Below are 22,833 nucleotides of genomic sequence, written 5' to 3'. Positions count from 1 at the left end.
TTTGTTTTCCAGATGGCTTGATGTTGTGTATAAACAGCCTAACTGTTCTATTATACTGTGAAATTCATTAAAGAAAAAATTGTATATTATCACTGAACTGTCTACAGATGCCGCTATATCTGAATATAGAATGCTAGCTTTGATTCTATCCTGATGAAAAGGTTATCAATAAACCTGAGTCCCAGGATTTTGCTTCCATCACCATCATCATCATTATCATCATCATCATCATCGTCATCATCACCATCATGCTGTTTCTTGCCCATTTTTACACCCCTCTCTCCTATTCCATTCTCTGTCCTTCTCTACATCCCAGGAGACTGATTCCTACAGACTCCACCTCCCAGGCTCCCTTCTTGTTTGTGTCCTGTTTGATTTAGTCGATGGGAAATATAGGCTGGAGATCAGAGCATGGGGTATTTCTTCCCTACTCCCTCCCTGCTTTACCTGATTTATAGCCCTTCGACCACAGCTTCCATCAAGTAGCTCTTGCTTCAAGAATCCAGCTCTCAATGAGCTTTATTATACAATGTTCTCTCTTTGCCCCTTCAGGACTAGGGGTGGTAAGTATCTCACTCTTGTAAACCTCTGGGTGCCTCAACATCCATGTTTAGTTTCCCTGCCCATGGAGTAAAGCTTTCATGGATGTCTCTGGTGCCATCTGAGTTATAGTCTGTGTGCTGCCAAGACCCTGATGACAGTCATCATTTTCTCTATGACCACTATGTACTGATTGCTCTCACGTATTATACACTGTGCTTAGTGCTTCACCAATGTTAATTCATCTAGCCTTCACAATAACTTCATGAGGAAAGTATTATTTTATAGATGAGAAAGTTGACTTAGCAGTTTTTAAAGATTTTATCTCAGGTAACACAACTAGTAAATGGCAGAGTCAAAATTCAAATTCAGATCTTTCTACTTTAAAGGTTTGTTGTTGTTGTTGTTGTTGTTGTTGTTGTTGTTGTTGTTGTTACTACTACCCTTAGTCAGAATCATCTGGAATGTTTGTTACAAATCCAGATTCTGGGTAACCTACCCAGAACCCTCTGCTGAGGAAACCAGCTCTAGATTTTAACTTGAGCGGTGAAGTTAGCCCAGAGTCAGCACCTGAGCCAAGGGAGTTAGTTGTATAGGCTAACTGACAACCTATGGGGTGGACAGGCATTAAAACTCTGACCAATATGGGCAACAGTAATTAGTGAAGCCAATGACGCTCTCTCTCCCTCCCAAATTTAAATGAAACATGCTAAAGAAATTAGTCAGGAGGTAGAAGGAGGAGAGAAAAAAAAAAACCATAAAAAGAAGCAAGCAATAAGAGAGTAACATGGCCATATGGTGGAAGAGTGACCAGTGATGCAGTAAGAGCACGTCCCTGGAGCCAACTTGAAGCCTGAACAATGGCTATTCTTAGCTTCTCTTGAGATCTATCTCCTCTCACTCATCAACCTACCAGTGATCTCAGTAATCACTGGTCATGTCCTCCCTGACCCAGACTAATTTGACTGAGCTGACACTTCCTCTAGTTTTTACAGAAAGAGCTCTAAGCTAACACAAGTGAAACAGCCTTTCTATCAGTCTTCCTGCATTTTCTCTGTTTGCCTCTCTAAACCATTATTCACACTGAAGCTGGAGGATTTTTCCAAAATATAAATCTAACTTTATTAACTGCCTTGCTTAAAACTCAAAAATTATTTTCCATTATTTCGACATGCTGTGGCCCACAAGTTCCTGTGTGGTCTAGCCACCACACCTCCTCTTCATCTTCAACTAAAGCCTCTCTCCCTCTCCCCTTTCTTGACCAGCCACATTGACCTTGCAGTCCTTCCTGTTCACCACACTCCTTCCTGCCACTGGGTTTAACACAGGCTATTCCGCCTACGTACAATGTGGATCCCTTGCCTTTTAATCTACTTAACTCCTACTCATCATCAAATATCACTTCTCCAGGGATGCATCCTTTACCTCCCTGACTGAGAGCAATCTCATGGCACCACCCTTCATGGTATTGTCTGTGTGATTACTTGATTAATATCAGTCTTTCCCACTAAGCTCCCTGAGATCAAGATCTCTCTCTAATTTTGTTCACTGTTGTGTCCCCAGTACCTTGTAAGGTGTCTGGCCCACTGTAGGCGCTTGCCGCGTCCTCTTTCTACCCTACTGCATGACAAGGTCCGGAGATGGGGACAGAGGCTTCAAGGAATGCATCGTCAAGAACGAGGACGTGGCATGTGTTTAGGGATAATTGGTTCCTTAGAAATGATCCTATTAATAGGGGGAATTTGGGTAGCACAAATTCTAGTAAGTGTAAACGCTATACAAATGGATTTCCTCAAAATTGGCTCTGAGGAAAACATAGTAAATTCCCCGCGTATGGAATCAGCTCTAGTCACCCTGACGTGTCCAGAATGCGTAAACCCTTTATTTGAACAATTATTAAGGGAAATTCCTTTTGACGCGCCTCTTAAAGATATTATGAATAAATTATAACAAGCTGAATTACTAGAACCAGTTTATACTCCTGTTCCCACGCAGTTAGTAGAAAAATTAGTAAGGATAAGAAATTTACTCATAAGCCTGTGCCTACTATAGAAGGGCCTCCTTTTGTGGCCTAGTGGATAAATAGAAAACTCTGGTATCCACCTAGGGGGGCTAATAGTATGAAAAGATTACCTGATCTTCCTTTGCCTTATACAGAAGCTTATAATAAAGATAGTATACATATAGTGAATAAAGATAGAATTCATGTGCCTTATAGTAGTTTAAGTTTCATAGAAAGGCTGGCTAGGTCAGGATCTCCTTGGTGCTTAAAAACAAAGGAACAGAAACTTAGCTTATGAAAGCAGCTTTGTAAAACTGATTTTTATAAATATTTTCCTCATTACTGCACCAAGGAAACTTTTGAACAGCTATGAGAAAGGTTCAGCTTGAACTTTAGATATAGCATAAATCAAATAGCATTTAAAAGATTTCTTCAGGCAGAAAGAAGAACAATGTCTGCCCACAAGCCAATGCTTGCTGTTATGAATACATCTATCTATCACCTTTACTTAAATCAAACTGTATCTTACGTAATAGATATAAGAATTAAAAGTTTAGATTGTTCCATCAGGTAGTTCTGTTCTAATGATTGAGAGAAAAATGTACCAGTTAATCATGAACATTAATAATAATATACTCTATAAGATTTTCTGCTTCGCCTAACCACAGAAATTTAACTCCCTGCTACCTTAACAACAAAGTATAATCAAATGCCAAAATAAAAAGTATAAAAGTTGTACTCAAATCACAATAAAACGGAACAGTGTCACACCGCCTCTGAGCTGTGTAGTCGACTGTCTCCCGCGCCGACGCCTTGCCCACCTTCGGGGCCCCCTGGATCCTGTCGTGGCTGGACCGCGGCAGGCGCTCAAATATTTGTTAAATGCATTAATGGTTTACTGTCTACATATGGTAATAGTGGATAAAGCTCTTGTAAAAGTGCCATTGTATAGTTGTCAAGGAGTGAATGACAATAGTAACAGTGGGGAAGTGGCTGTTGCTTAGGAAGGGCCAACACACAACAGGAGACCAGAGTATGTGTGGCTGCATGCACAGTACCCAGGACCAAGCACACCACTTGGAAGGGGAGCCCAATCCTTCAGCAGCCCCAACATCTACTTTAGCACCTAGAAAAATGCTCAAAAGGTCAGTGGTGCTTAGCTCTACTTTATTGGGTTTCATTTAAGTTTGCAGGTGTATTTCCAAAGAGTTCCTGTTAACAACTTCATAGTCAAGATATTGCAAGTTTGATGCCTATTATCCACCTCAATCCAGCTTTAAATTGAATTGGAAAAATAAAGAGAACAAATTTTCAGCTTTGATTGCAAACTAAAAAGATGATACAATTAACACAAAGATCTTTGCCTCTTGAGAAACATTTGTGAATCAAAATTGGTACTGATGTTAACATATAGCATATTTTTTTAAATTATCCCTGACAGAAGAAAATTGTTTCAAATCATTCCAATATGTAAAATTATGGCTAACAAATGAAAAATATTTTTTTCTGATGTAATTCCCTTTAGGGCAGTGGTTCCTAACCTTTCTGGTACCAGGGACTGGTGCTCCTATGAGAATCTAATCCTGATGATTTGAGGTGGAGCTGAGGTGGTGATGCTAGCTGCAAACACAAATGAAGCTCTGCTCCCTAGACCGCTGCTCACCTCCTACTGTGTGGCCTGGTTCATAACAGGCCACGGACTGGTACTGGTCTGCGGCTCAGAAGTTGGAGAACCCTGCTTTAGGGGACCTGCTTTAGTTCAAAAAACTTTTCTGAACACCTAACAAGTGCTAAGTATTCTTAAATATTTTAAGTAGCCCAAGATGGGAGAAATAAATATAAACTGCACAGCTTTGCTTTCAAGAGCCTCAGAAACTGATGGAGAAGATCTTGACAATAGAAAATAAAAATATCCATGTTGCAAGTGCATGTTGTGCAAAGTGAAATGATGATGCATTCTTTATCCTATGAAGGAGGCAATCATGCAGAGTTTTTAAAAAATCAAGAGGAGCTCACCAAGAAGACCATCAAAGGTCAAAGATATCATAGAGTCCAGCTTCCTAATTTTACAAGTAAAAAAAGATGAGGCCCCCAAAGGTGATGATCTCTAGACAAGTGATGCCAAAGCTAGATCTTCAACCCAAATGTTCCTTTTAAGGATATGATATGACTAAGAATATGATATATCAAAAATATGACCAAGTTTTATTGTTCTTATTTGCTTTCTCAAAACCACTTTAGCCATTGGGGGCTGAAATATCAAGCAAACAGTGATTTGTTCTGTATAAAGGAGCCAGATGCATATTTCTACTTCCCAACTCACTCATTTCTAATCTCCTCATATATCAGGTGAAACAACTTCCAAAAATGAAAATCCAATCATGTCATTCTTCCTTCCCAATACCCTTAGTATAACAACCTGAGTCCTTCATAAGCCTCAGCATGGTCAGGAACCTGGCCCTTAACTGGAGTCTTATCTTCTGCCGCTATCGCCTTCTTTCTTCAGGGTCCAACCAACTGTGCTTCTTTTAGCTCTTTAGTCATGCCATGCTTTCTCCCACTTCAGGGCTTCGGCAAACACTGTTTCCTCTGCTTAGAATACTCTTCTTCCTTCTCCACCTACTGATTCATTAGGTTCAGATTAATTGCCATCACCTTGATCTGTAGATCACGTTAGTCTTTCCCTGCACTCTGTCTGTGCACTGCCATTACTCTTTATTGAATTATCTGTTTAAAATCTATCTTCTGCACAAGACTCTAAGCCCCCAAGATTATAGGAACATGTCTCTGCTGCATGCACTGATGCATCCCCACTCCCTACACAATACCTAGACTCAGGTAGGCCATGCTGTCACAGCAAATAAACCTCAAATCCTTGGAGTTTTACAGAACAAGAAGTTAACTTTTCTTTTTCATGTGACAGTCCAGAGTGGGGCTTTCCGGTCAGTGGCAGTTTTACTCCATACGACCATATAGGGACACAGGCTGATGTGGTTTGTGACTTCAATGTGTGGCTTCCAAAATATCCCTGATAATTTCTATGTTAATCAGCTGGAACAGGGAAAGATGGTGAAAGATCTTGCATGGAATGCTATTGCTTCTGTTCTACTCATTTTCCATCAGGGGGAATTCAGTCACATGATCACATGAATAAATAAAAGACTAGGAAATTTGGGCCAACCATTGTCAAGCACTTCTTTACGAAGTGTCAAGGGGAGAAATAATTCTAAAAGACAGATGGCTGCTCCACTAGAATGCTCAGTGAATATTTATTTAAAATAATTAATTGTTAAGCCATTGTATTGTTCTACTTTAGATGCTGATATTAATACCCAAACTCCCAGAATCATTTTTTTTTTCATTTTGTTGGCAGCATTTCAATATCCAAACAACTGGCTTCAATAAAAGGTAAGGTGCGGGGTGACTGAGATGTATGAGTTTCTTCTCTAACATGACAGCATGGCAAGAGTTAAAAATAACAGAACGTTAAAGACTGTTAAAGATGTAAGGAAACTGGCGGATAAACCATCAAGCATTCATGATTTTTTTTTTAAGATGTGGGTACTGAGGTCTAGTGATAGGAATTAGCGTACCCAAACTTATACGGCTCACTAAAGGCCAAGTTATGATGAGAGCATGGATCCCCTGACTCCTAACTCGGTATTCTTCCCATGGGGCACAGTTGTCTCTCCATGGACAGCATCCTTAGTACATCCAGAGTAAGGCCATCAGCATCAGACTCACGAACGCTCAGTGGAACTCAGGATGCCATCAACCTCCTACTGCCTCTGCTGATTGAATGAAAACAGTGTGGCCAAATCCCAAAGTGTATATATTTGCCCTCAGAATTCTATTTTTGTAAATAAAATATCTTTAGAGCTAACACTATTGCTATGGAAATAATATATAAGAAAAAAAAACACCCATGTACTTGGATCATTATCCTATTCTAAAATATGTTACTTAAAATGTTTATAGACTAACAGGCATAGCTGGATATTACTACACTGAAGTTGTCTTTCCTCCTAGATGGCGGGCCAATGTCGCCAAAGGAGACTTTTCATATTTTTATTTAACTAAATCTTCATTGATGAAAATATTATTTTTACACTATTACAACACAAGAGATACATAATCTCTGTTTTACAATTTATACAATGTCGGGTACTTTTGATAATTTCCATGACTCCATCACATCCATGATATATAAATATACATGACATTTCTAATACTTCCTCCCTTTGGGAGGTTGAGGGGGGATTGTAACTCTATCACTCTCACCGCCTCTGAACACACACATGCACACGCACACACACACACACACACACACACACACACCATTTCTAATATCAGACTCTTTACATTGGATCATTGTGCCAGTTTTAGCCCCATGCCTTAAGAAAACACAGGATAACCATGGCTCATCTTCCCAGAATGTGTTTTATTCAATGGTAAGGAACTTTAAATGTTATTCATTGAAATCAGACATGGATAGATAATGGAATAGGAGCCAATATGAAACCACATCTTTTTCTGGCTACTTAGGCTTATCCCCTTGATCTTTTGGAGGATATGAGTGGAGGATGAGTACATATTTGCCTCTAGCATCCAAAGTAATTTTATAGTGGAAAAGTCTGAGAAGTACTAGAGTATTGGGAAAACTATTGATCTAGCAAGAAAAGAGCAGAGACCTGGTTTTTAGTTGTCATATACTAGCAATGTGAACTAAGACAAAACCACTTTTTCCTAGATTCATTTCTTCATTTTCAAAAATAACTAATATTAGGAAAAGTTCTAAAATGAGGTGATTCTGACACGTTTGTGTTTCTATTAAACTAAAGTGTCAGGAGCTCACCAGATCAAACATCTAATGTTTAGTGTTTCATGTTCCAGAGCATCTGAAAAGAAAGAGGAAGAGAATTGTTCTGAAGTTTAAGTCAGCTCAGTTCAGCTAACGTATACTGAGGTCTACAACATGCCAGGGCCTGGGAATGAATGCAAAGATACATAAGAAGCAGTAACTGTTTTCAGAGAACATGCAGTCTAGAACTATGCTGTCCAATATGGTAGCTACTAGCCACATGTAAATACTGAACACTTAAAATGTGGTTGGTTTGAACTGGTATGTACTGTAAGTATAAAATATATGTCATATTTAAGAGACTTAGCAGAAAGAACTGTAATACATGTCAACAATTTGTTCATATTGGTCACGTTAAAATATTTTTTTTGACATATTGGGTTAAATAAAATTTATTATTTAAAAATTGTATCTGTTTCTTTTAACTTTTTAATGTGGCTGCTAGAAAATTTTAAATTATCATGGTTCACATTACATTTCTTTTGGACAGCACTGATCTAGAAGGTAATTATGACATAAACAGAGTGTTGCAGTGTTGCAGTGTGAGGTAAGTTATGATAAGTTTATGTATAGGGAAGTGTAGAAAAACAAAGGTAGGACATGTAGCCCAATCTCAGGGTTTGGGAAAGAGTCTTACAGAAGACGTGGCCTGAAAAACAACATCTAGTGGCAGTACGCATCGTGGTGAGAAACCAGACTAGCTGTGTGACCTTGAGCAAGCTGCTTGACCTCTCTGTGCCTCAGTTTTCTCTTCCATAAAGAGGGGATGATACTGGAACCTACCTCCGAGGGCCAATATAAGAATTAATTGAGTCGAGTCATGCCCACCCACAGAAGAGTGGCATATGGAGTGTGAGCTCCATAATTGTTCATTGCTACTGTCTGCCAGAACGCAAGCTCCAGGAAATCAAGGGTTATTTTCTTGATACTACTCACTGCTCTATCTCCACAACTAGGGTGAGAGCCTGGTGATAAGTACTTGCCAATAAATACTTGTTGGGAGAAGAGTGTTTAAGAAACTACACACAGTTCGATATAATTAAAGTGTAAAAAATATGAGGCAAGGAACAGCAGGAGAGATGAACATAAAGGGCCCTGTTTCAGTGCCCTCTCCACACACCCATTCCAGAGGCAAGAGAGCCAAAAAATGTTGCCAAAAGGGAAACATCAATCCTTTGCATTTTTAATAGCACTTAGCCCTTTACAATATGCTTGCACATATTCACTCACAACTCTGTGAAGCAGACAGGGCAGGAGTTAGGCAGCAACATACTGAGTTTATTAAGTGAAGAGCTCAGCCATAAAAGCAGGAAACCAAAACACCTCACAAAGTATCATCAATGTTGTTAGGTTAACCAGAGCTCCTTGTTAACTTTTATTTTTAATATTTTATAGTTCTTTTTTTTTACCATGAGCATGTGCTATTTTACAGTCAGGGAAAAAATCCACAGTGTGTTTAAAAGAATGGTGGAGAAGGAAGAGAAGCTGGCCAGTCCAGATAGAGTCCCCGTCTACAGTGCAGTCAGATCTGAACTTCATCAGAGGATCAGAAAATGTCTGGGCTCCAGAGCCTCCGTGGGGATGCCCTTACGAGGGGATATTCCAAAGTGGCAGATATTCTTATGGGCTTTGAAGTCATACAAACTTTGAAGTATTATCTCTGCCACTTCTGAGTAATTCTTAATCTCTCCATGTGTCAGTTTCCAATATGTAAAATTGAGACACAAATTATACCAACCTCTCTGGGTTTTATTAAGCATTAAATATGATTATGTTCGAAAGGCACCTGGCATATAGTAAACAAGGAAAGTGTCTGCCATTATTTGCAAGTTCAGAGATTGGATTAAACATGCCAGCATGAGAGACATTCTCAGATCTCTCCACTAGAAACAAAAATAAGCTGCACACCTAAAACTCAGCAAAAAAACATCAAACTGCACACCGGCACGTCTGAGTGTGGGATCTGTGCATAAGAGCTACCACAGGTCAGAACCCCAGGTGTCGGGCGCTGGACTAGGAGAAACAAAGAAGCTGCCTCTCGCAGCCGGAGCTCCCTGTAGGGGGAGGAGGAGGGAAGAAAGAGTGGTGACTTCTCTGAACAGCCCTGCCTAAGAGCACTGTGAGCTCCACGCGGCTGGCGGCAGTGACAAATCATCAGTGCAGAAGGCACTGAAACAGGTACGGCAGAAAAGCATGGACAGCAGAAAAACAACAGTTGATTTTTACCAGCCATGGTTGCAAAATTGAGGCTGAGCTGCAGCCTCCAACTCCCAACTGAGAGGGCACCTCCCTCCATACCTTCCAAGACAGAATGCCACAGAGCCCCAGGGGAAGCTGAGCAAATGCTACTGAAACTGTCACTAACACTGACAGGAACTGAGACTGAGGATAGCGAGCATGATTAAACATCTATAAGGAAAAAAAAGACATTATTAACACTTTATATAAAGCAGAGATTCAAGAGGCTAGAGGCCACCTACTGGAAATCAAAAGAAAAACACCTTATTTGCAACAGGCTAGAGACCATTATATAATAAATCTTCCTTCTGGAAGGAAAAAAAAAAAGCAAAACACACTTCCATTAATGCCTAGGTGGAGAAATAGTCCATTAAACACCATAAACAACCAAGGTACAAGTCAGCTCAGAAAGAAAGAAAAAAAATCTCCGGAAAATAAGCTTATAGACATAGAAATATGCAACTTAAATGGCAGAGAATTCAGGATTGTACTTCTGAAAAAACTCAGTGAAATCTGAAATGAATCAAATCAACAATTTCAGGAATTGATAAAACAATTAGATGAGCAGAACGAGTTCTTTAGCAAGGAGATTGAAACCCTCAAAAAGAACTGAATAAACCTTCTGGAGATAAAAAGCACTCTGCAAGAACTGAAATAAATGAAATAACAAGCTTGGGAAATAGAGTCAACCAAATGGAGAAAAAGATCAGTGATATCAAAGACAGAAATCTAGAAATAAATCAGAAAGAAAAAGAGAGAAACCAAAGAATGAAAAATAATGATAGAGAAATATAAGAACTAGCTGATACTATTAGGAGAGGAGACATAAGAATCATGAGAATTTTCAAAGGGGAAGAAACGGAGCAGGGATTAGAAAGCATTTTCAGACAAATAGTTGACGAGAATTTCCCAAATCTAAGGAATGAGCTACAGCTTGGAATTCAAGAAGTCAATAGAACACCCAATCATCTCAACGCAAAAAAGCCTTCACCAAGACACATCGTATTAAAATTATCAAAAATCAACAACAAGGACAGAATTCTCAGGGCACCAGGGAAAAGAAGACAATAACCTATAAAGGAAAACCCATTAGGTTATCATCAGACTTCTCAGCACAAACCTTACAAGCCAGAAGGGAGTGGAATCAAATATTTAAACTATTAAATGAAAGGAACTACTGACCAAAAATAATGTATCCAGCTAAGCTCTCCTTTAGATATGAAGGAGAAATAAAGACCTTTCCAGACATACAAAAATTGAGGGAATTCTTCACTACAAGGCCTACACTACAGGAAATTCTGAAGAGGTCAGCTCACCTAAAACAAAATAACAACAACAAAAATGCATAAGTAGGAGTAAGGTGACTAGCAGGCTGATAAAAGCAGAGGAGTGCAACCCTTACTACGAACAGGGCCTTATAAGCTTAAAATAAGAAGAGATTTGTTATAGCAAGATAGTAATGAATGTTTAGCATACAGAGGGACAAAGTGAGACAACAATGACTGAAAAGGGGAGGATTCAAAGATCCAAATTCACAAAGAGGAATGGAGATAAGGCACGCACGGAAGAAAAAGAATGATTGTATATATACAACTATCCTTTTCATATTCATAATGGTAACCACAGGACAAAGATTTAGAACCAAAATATATAACATAAAACAAGAAGGGCTAGAGAGAAAACGCACAAAAACCACCAAAATAAAGAAAACAGAAACACAAGAACAAGGAAGCAATGGAAACTCCAAGCTACCAGAAAGCAAAAGATAAAATGGCTATAAGAAGAACTCATATTTCAATAATCACCCTAAATGTAAATGGACTGAACTCATCAATAAAAAGGCACAGAGTTGCAGACTGGATCAAAAAACAAAACCCAACCATTTGCTGCCTCCAGGAGACACATCTCAGTTCCAGAGACAAATATAGCCTCAAAGTGAAAGGGTGGAAAATGGTATTTCAAGCAAAAGGCATTCAGAGAAAAGCGGGAGTAGTAGTACTAATATCGGATGAAATAGACTTCAAAATAAAAAAGGTAAAGAAAGATATTGAGAGACATTTCATAATGATAAAGGGAATCATGCACCAAGAAGACATAACACTATTAATATCTATGCTCCCAATCGGGAGCATAGAAATGTGTAAAGCAATTGCTAACAGAACTAAAGAGAGAAACAGACAAAAACACTATCGTAGTAGGGGACCTATATACCCCACTGCCGGATATGGACAGATCATCCAAATAAAAAATCAATAAGGAAATAACATCCTTAAAAGATACATTAGACCAAGTGGACATAATTGACATTTACAGAGCGTTCCATCCCAAAACAGCTGCTTATACGTTCTTCTCTAGTGCACATAGAACATTCTCAAGGATTGATCACATATTGGGACACAGAGATAGTCTCAATAGATATAAGAGGGTTGAAATCATATCAACCATATTCTCTGATCATAATGCTCTGAAACTAGAGATTAACTGTAAAAAGAAAGCGGAAAGAACCACAAATAAATGGAGATTAAACAACATACTACTGAAAAATAACTGGGTAGGAGAAGAAATAAAAAGGGAGATCAAGAAATACATAGAAACTAATGATAAGAATAGTGCAACATATCAAAACTTTTGGGACATAGCAAAAGCAGTCATAAGAGGAAAATTCATATCATTACAGGCCTACCTCCAAAAACAAGAACGAGCCCAAATAACAACCTAACACTTCATCTTAAAAAACTAAAAAAGGAAGAACAAATGAAGTCTAAAGTCAGAAGAAGGAAAGAAATCGTCAAAATTAGAGCAGAAATAAATGAAATTGAAAACAAACAAACAAAAAATAATAGAAAAAATACAGGTAACAAAGAGTTGGTTCTTTGAGAAGGTTAATAAAATTGACAAAGCCCTGGCTAGACTCACTAAACAAAAAAGAGAATCAGGGACGAAAGAGGGGAAATTACAACAGACACTGCAGAAATACAAAGGGTCATACAAGAATACTATGAAAAAGTATATAACACCAAATTTAATAACATGGAAGAAATGGACCAGTACTTAGAAAAATACAATCTTCCTAGATGGAATCAAGAAGAACCGGAAAATCTAAATAGACCGATTAGCAGTATGGAAATTGAAACAATCATCAAAAATGTACCAAAAAGGAAAAGTCCAGGACCAGATGGCTTCTCCAGTGAATTCAACCAAACATTCAAAGAAGATTTAATGCCTATTCTCCTCAAACTCTTCCAAAACATCAAAGAGGAGGCAATACTTCCCAACTAGTTTTATGAGGCCAATATTACCTCGATACCAAAACCTAGTAAAGATAACACAAAAAAAGAAAACTATAGACCAATATCTCTCATGAACACAGATGCAAAAATCCTAAATAAGATACTAGCGAACTGAATACAGCAACATATTAAAAAGATTATACACCACGATCAAGTGGGTTTCATCCCAGGGGCACAAGGATGGTTCAACATATGCAAATCAATTAATGTGATACACCACATAAATAAATTAAAAAATAAGAATCATATGATTATAGCAATAGATGTAGAAAAAGCCTTCAGCAAGATACAGCACCCATTTCTAATCAAAACACTTCACCAAACTGGTATAGAAGGAAAGTACCTTAACATCATAAAGGCCACATATGACAAGTCCTCAGCCAATATTATACTTAATGATGAAAAACTAAAAACCTTCCCTCTAAGATCAGGAATAAGGCAAGCCTGTCCACTATTGCTACTGTTATTCAATACAACATTGGAGGTCCTAGAGAATGCAATTAGACAAAAGAAAGACATAAAAGACATCTAAATAGGAAATAAGGAAGTCAGACTGTCACTATTTGTGGATGACATGATTCTCCATATAGAAAACCCTAAAGACTCCACAAGAACACTACTAGAAACAATAAGCAAATACAGTAAAATCCCTTGATACAAAATCAATGCTCAAGAATCCATAGCGTTCCTATACTCTAATAACGAAGTGTCAGAAAAAAAAGTTGAAAAAATAATTCCTTTGCAATTGCAACAACAACAACAAAAAATACCTAGGAATAAGTCTAATGAAACATGTGAAGGACCTATATAATGAAAACTATAAGAGCCTATTAATAAAAACTGAAGAAGATACAAAGAAATGGAAAGATATTCCGTGTTCTTGGATTGGAAGAATCAATATAGTCAAAATGACCTTATTAACTAAAGCATTATACAGATTTAATGTAATCTGCATCAAAATCCCATTGGCATTTTTTTAAAAAAATAGAACAAAAAATCATTAGATTTATATGGAAGCATGAAAGACCCTGAATAGCCAAAGCCATCCTGAGGAAAAAAGATGAGGCTGGCAGCATCACTCTGCCCAACTTCAAATTATGCTACAAAGCGACAGTAATCAAAGCGGCATGGTATTGGCAGAAAAATAGGCACATGGACCAGTGGAATAGAATGGAGAGTCCATAAATAAACCCATATTTATATGGACAAATAATTTTCGACAAAAATACCAAAAATATACAGTGGAAAAAGGAAAGCCTCTTCAATAAGTAGTGCTGGGAAAACTGGAAAGCCATCTGCAAAAGAATGAAACTAGACTGTTGTCTATCACCACATACCAAAATTAACTCAAAATAGGTTAAGGGCCTGCATATAAGACCTGAAACAATAAAATGCATAGAAGAAAACATAAGAACTAAACTCAAGAACCTTGGATTTAAAGATCTTATGAATTTGACCTCAAAGGCAAGGGAAATATGAGCAAAAATAAATGAATGGGACTACATCAAACTAAAAAGCTTCTGCTTAGCAAAAGAAACTGTCAACAAGGTAAAGAGACAACCATCCGAATGGGAAAATATATTTGCAAGCGACACCTCTGATAAGGGTCTAATATCCAAAACATACAAAGAACTCATACAACTCAATAACAACATAAAACAAACAATCCAATCAAAAAATGGGCAGAGGACCTGAAAAAACATTTCTCCCTAGAGGACATACAAATGGCCAACAAATGAAAAGATACTCGACATAGCTAGCTATTAGGGAAATGCAAATCAAAACCACAATGAGATACCATTTCACACCTGGACAAGTGATAACATCTCACAACAAGACAAGTAATAACAAATGTTGGAGAAGATATGGAGAAATAGGAACCCTCGTACACTGCTGGTGGGACTGCAAATTGGTACGGCCACTATGGAAAGTGGTATGGAGGTTCCTCAAAAAAAACTAAGAATTGACCTACGATATGATCCAGAAATCCCTCTACTGGGTATTTACCCCAAAGACTCGAAAACTCATATTCGAAAAGATGTTTGCACACCAATGTTCATAGCAGCATTATTCACAGTGGCCAGGACATGGAAGCAACTGAAGTGCCCTACAATAGATGATTGGCTAAAGAAGCTGTGGTACAGATATACAATGTAATTGTATTACTTAGCTATAAAAAGAGATGAAATACTGCCATTTGCAACAACATGGTTGGACTTTGACATAATCATACTAAGCAAAATAAGCCAAACAGAAAAGGTTGAAAATCACATGATATCACATATGTGGAATATAAACCTAAAAACAACAAATGAACAGAACAAACAGAGACTCATGGACATGGACAATGGACTAGTGGTTACCAGAAGGGAGAGAGGAGGGGGAAGGGGGAAAATAAATAAATAAAATGTTAAAATAAAAATTATGTACATATAGTATGTAAAAAATAATGATAAACAAACTAGCATTTATTTGCAAGTTCACTCACAGCTTGGAAATCCATCCACCTCTTCCTTGCCAGAAAGGCACAGCCGAGAAGACACAACGTTACTGTCCCCCATGAGAAGTCTCAGACTCAGTAAAGGAGCTCATACTAAGCCCTCCCTAATTATTCTTGGTTATCAATTAATAAATCAATTGGTCAAAATTAAGAGATACTTACATCTTAAGGAATGAAGATGTTTCCTTTAAACAATTTGCTTCTTAAAGACAAGATTACTTTTTAACAGAGTTTATTCTTGAGCTACTTAAAGTCAACGTTGCTATCATATAGCACCCTACTACTTCAAATACATACACCCAGGAAAGGCAGATGTGAGCTAAAAGAAATATGCCCACTTGTTTGTATTTCTATGAGCAGGAAAATCTTGAATAATTGAGGAGAATCCCAATTCTAAATGCAGGTTTCCAGATGTGGCAGAGGTGAAGTGATAAGATAGAGGGGTGAAAGGAGAAAAGCAAAAAATAGAATTCAAAAAGCAGGGAATTTTCTGAAGCTGGAATTCTAGGCTAGATGGAGGGGCAGCCACTGGACAAGCAGGCAGAAGCAGGGAACGTAAGGCACCAGCCATAGAGTGAGAATGAGGATCAGAAAACAGAGAGGAAATCAAGGAATAAGAAGTTGAGGACACAGATTTTGCAGACATTTATTTGTGAAGCGCCTACTATGTGCTAAGCATTGTTCTAAGTGCTGAAGTTTCCACAGAACACAAGAGAGGCAAAAAAAATTCCTGTGTTCATGAGTCTTATGTTTTCAACCCAGATCCAAATTCAAGCTCTGCCACTTATTAATAATGTGTCCTCAGAAAGATCATCTCTTTTCTTCATCTCTAAAATGATATAATGATGGAGAGACATACTGTGTTCATGCACTGGAAGGGTCAGTGTAGTAAAAACATTAATTCTCCCTAAATTGCTTCCTACATTTAATGCAATTTCTATCAAAATGCAAGGGTTTTTAAAAAGCAAACAAAGAAACGAACAAACAACAGGTATATCCTAAACTTTATATAGAAAGAGAAAGGCCCTAGAATAGCCAAAATAATTTTGTAAAAGAATAAAATGGCAGGAATCATTCTCCCCAATGTTAAGACTTACCATATAGCTACAGGAATCAAAACCCATGACAGAGGATTAGACCACAGATCAATGGAACAGAATAGGTGACCTAGAAATTGATCCGCACAAATATGCTCAACTGATTTTTGACAAAAATACAAACAATTCAATGAAAGAAGAATAGAGCTTTCAACAGTTGGTGCTAGAGCAATTGGTCATCCACAGGTAAAAGAAAAATGAACCTCTATCTAACTTTCATACCTTATATAGAAATTAACTCAAAATGGATCAGAGATTGAAATATAGAACATGAAATTATAACATTTTTAATTATATATAGAACAAATTTTTCATAAGAAGAAAATTTGAAAAATTATACTTCATAAAAATTAAAAACAATTCCTCTTCTGAAGACCCCAATAAGAGGAAAAAATACAATTTACAGACTGAGGGAAAATATTTGCAAATCACATATCCTATCAAAGGCATGAATCTTTAATAGTTACAGAACTCTCAAACTTCAAAAAAAAATTTAATTCGGTTATAAAATGGGCAAAATTCATGAACAGACATGAACAGACATTTCACCAAGGAAGATAAACAGGTGGCAAATAAGCACATGAAAAGCTGTTCGACATCACTAGCTACTAGGAAATACAAATTAAAATCACACTGAGGTATCACCACACACCTATTAGAATGGCGAAAATAGTGACAATTCAAAGACTAGGAGAAAGGATGGAAAAAAACTGGATTTTTTACACATTACTGATGGAACTGTAAAATGGTACATCCACTCTGGACAACAGTTATAGTTTCTTAAAAAGAGAACATGGGCTTATCATATGACCCAGCAACTTTACTTTTGGACATTTATTCCAAAGAAAAAAAAATCATGTTTTGTACAGTAACCTAAACACAAATATTTATACAAGCTTCATTTGTAATAGCTAAAACTATAAACCATGCAAATGTCTCTCAAGGGTGAATGGTAAACAAACTATGGTATGTTCATGTCATGGACTACTGCATTAAATGGTATAATAATTGCTATGGTTGTTATGAGAATTAAATATACAATTCATTAAAGTATCTGGCACATAATAGAAGCACCATAGACAGCAGCTCCAACTTTCTGTTTCAACCAGATTTCTGCATACACACATGTCCTTGACTTGCCTTAGCTCGGAGCAAATAGACTACTCCCAAGTGAGGGGCAATGGGAAGGGGCATTCATTTGCAAGGCCAAGAAGTTCAAATGATTCGAGCTTCAGGCTAAATGGTAGGAGAAATGGCATGTAGGAAGGGAGAGGGCACACATTTCCTCAGGTGACTGGAAGAGATGCTAATGCATTGACTAGGACACTTAGCAGATGTTCATGTACACAAAAATTGTAATGTTGCCATTTAACCTGAGTCCTGCTCAGAAATACAGTAAAAACGCCTTCTTTCATCCACTCTTCTTAACTCTTGCCCTTCTTTCTCATCTTCAATTGAAAAAAAAAAAATGCTTAAAACTCTGCAATGCCTTTCTTGATTCCTCTCCATGGTCTGTGAACCCAGCACAGTCAAGCTCTGCCTACCTTTCTTAATCCAACACCCTTCCAGCTCCTAGACTCCAGTCACACTGTCTCCTCTCAGCTCCTCCAACTGACCTGAGACTCCTTCTGATCTGGCATACAGAGCATGACTGCTGATCTGAGCCTTTTCATCTACTGCTCCCTGATCCTGGAACACACCATACAACCTTAACCTCCGCCTGACCCCACACCCTTTTACAACACAGGCTTCTTCTCATCCTGAGTCTTAGCTTAAATATTAATCTCCTTACAGAAGACTCTAAGACCACCTGTCTAAGTAGTTTTCCTCTCAGACCTACTCTGTAGTTTTCCATTTTTTTCTGTCCCTGTGCCTTCTTTGCCTCATACATCGTAAGGTGCAAATATGCATATTATATATATGGAGAAATAAATAATTATAAAATATATGTAAAACAAATATGTATGTATACACACATATCTTCTTGATTATTGTTTATTTCTCCACTAGATTATAAGATATATAAGGGTAGAGGACACATCTGGTTCTGTCACCTCTATGTGCTGAGCTGCTTAGGAGAATACCAGGAACTTAGTGACTGCTCAATAGATAAGTCACATTATTCTAACTCATCAGCATATTTGATTGACAATTATTGCATGTAACATGGGCTGAAAGCTGTGGGATTTTGTTTTTCTTTTTTCTTTTCTTATTCATTCATTCAACAGCATGTACTAGAACCTACTCTGTAGTTGGCCTCTATGCTGATCACTGGTAAAAAAAGGAGTGATCCTTGGCCTCGTGGAGCTTGCATTCTAGTTGGAGAGAAAGCTGGTTATACATAAAATAATTGTAATATCTGAGTAGTTCTACAATAGAGGCTGTAGTAGGGACTGAGAGAACAGAGAACAAAGGCATTTTCTTCACTGCATCTTGTGAGTTAGTTCTCTGTGTTCGCTGGCGCTACCCACTGGAAAGGAATGAGTTAGCACCGCCCTTCAGGGATTTAAACCGCCTAAACCAGCTAGGAGATCACTGTGTTTGAGGCAGTAAGTCAAAGAGGTCGCTTATCTATCACGACATCGAAGGTCTTGGATGTCATTCTCCTTTATCACACAGTCATGAGGTGATGCTCTGCCTTACATAGAATATTAACTTCATAATGGCAGGATTTGGGCTTATTCAATGAGGTATCCTTAATGCCAGAGACTGAACCTAGCACATAGTAGGTGCTCCATAAATATTTTATAGGTCAGAAAACCCAAGCTTAGAGAGGTGAGGTTTTTTCCAAGGTCACATGGCAAATAGGTGTATTTCATCCTAATTCTACTAATTCTAATTGCTCCTGAAAGATTTTTTGTTCTCCATTAAATAAAGGTCCAGAGTCAGACACCCCACGTCCCACTCCCAGTAGGGAGCAAATAACCCAATGACAGAGCCACATTGACAGACACTTTCCAGCCCTGCTCTGCACAGTTCCCTTAAAGACTATAGGGAAAGATTATTTCTAACCTCAGATGTGTCATTGTGCATTTCTTCTCTCACAGCTCTGAGGAAGGGCTCAGATCTGGAAAAAGCCATCACCACTACTGCTCTGATTTTCAGAAATTCTTCTGACCCTGATGGTAAACTTGAAAAAGCTACTGTCAAAAATCTGCTGCAAACTCAATTTAAGAATTTCACAGAGGTAAGAGAATTAACAGTATTTATTTATTGAACACCTACCATATATCAGGAGATGAGCTGAGCACAGGATTTAATGCAATAAACAAGCTAACAATCTATCCGAGTAGAGAGATATGCTGAAAAAAATAATTAGAAATATTCAAAAAATGGTGAAATAGTAGAGCATGCAGTGAAAGAGTAAAACAGAAGGACCATTTGGGGCAGGGGGTCAAAGAAGGGCTCCTGGAAAATTAAAGTATATCTGAAATCTAAAGAATGATTTTAGCACACTAGAGTTACATAAGGTGTCATCCACTGGGGGAGTTAGGTCACAGGTAGAACTTCCTGTGAATCTATGATTATTTCAAAAGAGCGTGTGTGAAATCGGCTTTTTTTTTTTAGATCCAACACATAAGTGTTTTTTTTGTTTTTTGTTTGTTTGTTTTTTTGTTTTTAAGAGCTATTTTATAGAAGCAGAGAATAGAATGGTAGTTGCCAGAGTTTGGGAAGAGGCAGTAGTGGAGTGATAAGAGCAAAGGGTATAAATTTTCAGTCGTAAGAAGGATAAGTTCTGAGGATCTTATGTACATCATGTTGACTATAGTGAATAATATGGTATTATATACCCGAAAGTTGCCGAGAGTAGATTTCAAGCTTTCTGATCACACAGAAAAAAAAAGTTAACTATGTGAGATGATGGATATGTTAATTATCTTAATTTCGATAATCATTCCATGATGTATATGTACATCAAATCATCACATTGTACACTTTAAATATATACAATTACATTTGTCAATTATTCTTCAATAAGTTAAAAAAGAGTGTATGTGTATGTGCATGTGTATGTGTGTGAGAGAGAGAGAGACAGAAAGAGACAGAAAGAGAGGTAAATACTACAATGTGATAATTCAGAAAAACAATTGGAAAGAAATGTTGATAATAATTAGCTACCTTTGGGTAATGGAGTAAAGGGTTATTTTTATATTCTCCTTTTTAAAATATTTTTAAATGTCCAATATTAAACACGTATTATTTTTTAAATAAAATAATTTAAGAAAAGCTATTTTTTTTCAGCTAGAAATATCAGGCGAAAATTGACAAAAAATAAAAGTTCTGGGGAGTCTTTAAAGAGAGGATAGGTGAATAAATCCTATATTTGCCTGCATCAGAGGCCAAAAGAAATGACAAATCTCAGAGGGAAAAAGGACCCTGCACCGGGCTGCCTGGCATATCCTCAGGGAGCATTTAACAAGGCTGAAAATGAGGACCTTGACGTAACCCATCATCCCTCAGAGAACACCAGAGGAAAAAACTTAAAATCAACATCATTAAGAAAGACACCTTTAGCCTCATGTCCCTCAGTGTAGGTGAAACCTGAGAAATGCAGCCAGTTTTCAGATTTCTAGCAGCAGACACACCCATGCTTCTATACAATCCTGCCTTCTACTTGAGATGAAGGCCATCAGAAAGCAGAAACCATTCTCCAGGTGACAGTTCATCTGGGGGCAGTCTCAGCATCAACAGTGATAGCATGACTTCACTGAGTAAGCATCTGAGTAAAGTCAGAATGCTGCCTTGGACCAATCACCCTGCTCCCTGAGATTCCCTAAGACAGATCCTGACATATGAGTCAAAGCAAAAGACTGCAGAGACCTTTTCATTACTGGTGGCTTTCTCCAAAATCCCCAGGTGAAGTTCTCTGATAAACTGAACTTGACCTTGTGGCTGAGGCCTCATAAGCCTAAACATAATCTGGGGGATGTTAACACTCTATAACCAATCAGGTATAATAAAATCGAACACCTAAAAGAACTGCTAAAAACATACAAAAGCAAAGACGACTGGTCAGGTCCCAAGAGAGCTGGACCTCAGTCAGCTCCACGCTTTAAGAATACTATTCAGGAAAAAGAAGAAAGACCTACCACCATCTCTGACCTTTAAGCAAGGGTGCTGTTTCACTAGTAAAGCGCTCCTATCTCTGCGTCAGAATCCGACCCCTTTGACATATTCCGCTCTCTTACAGGGGCTGGGAGAGCAACTTTAGCCCCCACTGGGAGGTGTGACCTCTTGAGGGAAACCAGCCTAAGAGAAACAAAAATGGTCTAAGCCTGTAATAAGAATGTGTCATCATTCTTCATGTGCCTTAGTCCTTGCTGTGATGCTTTTTTACATCTAGCACATGGGTGACCATTTGGGGTTGAGCTAAATGCAAACATAGCTCTGTATAACAGTGATTCAAATGATCTTAACATTTTTAATGCCACTTGGGAAGATATTTCACAAGCTCTGGTAGGAAACTGAAAAGTCTCTCCATTTATGTATTATGCACATGTTTTCCTTCAATCCATTTATGAGGACTGTGAACTTGAATTTGATTTGCGATCAGACTAAATGCTGAACAATCTTCGAACACACATATTTTCTTTTATCATAGTTTATTCCATATTGCTAGATTACCTAATTGTTCAGTATACTGTATAAATCCCATACTAAGAGATTATATTTTGAAAATCTGAAAACATAACACTCTCTGTGTTTGTAGATAAGCTATCCTTTGCTAGGGATAGCTTAGCAGTTAAGACTTTGAACTTGGTAGCCTAGGCTTTGAATCTGTCTCTAAATCGGTAGCTGCCTAGCTCAGGGAAAGTTACTTAAATCTCATTGAGTCTCTGATAGTGCATATGTAGAGTGGGGATAATGATTGTATTCAATAAGGTCACTGGGAGGATTCAATGAGATAACCCATGAAAGGATTAACACTGCTCAACTAGTAGCACTGATAGAAACTTGACATTTATTACAAACATGCTGATTATTGCTTATTATCTGTAAAACCAAGGTGGCATAGTGAGTTAGGTTTTTACTTTTTTTTTGTTTTTCTTACAGGGACAAGAAACCAAACCAAAATACAAAGACCTCCTTTCCGAACTTGATGAGCATACAGAAAATAAGCTTGATTTTGAGGATTTCATGATCTTACTGTTAAGCATCACTGTAACATCAGATTTGCTCCAAAATATATGGAATGCAAAAAATATGAAATAAACAGCTTTAAAAATGCGGTAGGCAAAATAATGGCAAAAGGCAGTGTTAAATGATTAAAGATCTTTTTCCCATTTTATTCTCAGTTAGTTGAA

General features: G+C 37.7%; 1 protein-coding gene across 1 annotated transcript; it reads left to right on the top strand.

Moving 5' to 3' along the window:
* The first annotated feature begins 3,577 nt into the window (after positions 1–3,577).
* SNTN (sentan, cilia apical structure protein) lies at positions 3,578–22,741 on the top strand. The gene is made up of 4 exons (XM_039880556.1): positions 3,578–3,687; positions 5,916–5,950; positions 19,576–19,715; positions 22,583–22,741. The coding sequence occupies exons 1-4, from the start codon at positions 3,578–3,580 to the stop codon at positions 22,739–22,741; spliced, it is 444 nt and encodes a 147-aa protein (XP_039736490.1).
* The last annotated feature ends 92 nt before the right edge of the window (positions 22,742–22,833 follow it).

The sequence above is a fragment of the Pteropus medius genome, unplaced genomic scaffold (assembly GCF_902729225.1).
Source record: "Pteropus medius unplaced genomic scaffold, Ma_sr-lr_union100, whole genome shotgun sequence".
In the NCBI taxonomy this organism is placed as follows: Eukaryota; Metazoa; Chordata; class Mammalia; order Chiroptera; family Pteropodidae; genus Pteropus; species Pteropus medius.
Note: the sequence above shows the minus strand (reverse complement) of the source record. Positions and strands in the feature narration are given on the sequence as shown.

What these genes read in the sequence shown, in the direction of transcription:
- SNTN (XM_039880556.1), top strand. Translation starts at nt 3,578, where the DNA reads ATGTGTGGCTGCATGCACAGTACCCAGGACCAAGCACACCACTTGGAA. An exon ending in CCTAGAAAAATGCTCAAAAG is followed by an intron (nt 3,688 to 5,915) that starts GTCAGTGGTGCT and finishes TTTTGTTGGCAG; the next exon opens with CATTTCAATATCCAAACAAC. An exon ending in AATTTAAGAATTTCACAGAG is followed by an intron (nt 19,716 to 22,582) that starts GTAAGAGAATTA and finishes TTTTTCTTACAG; the next exon opens with GGACAAGAAACCAAACCAAA.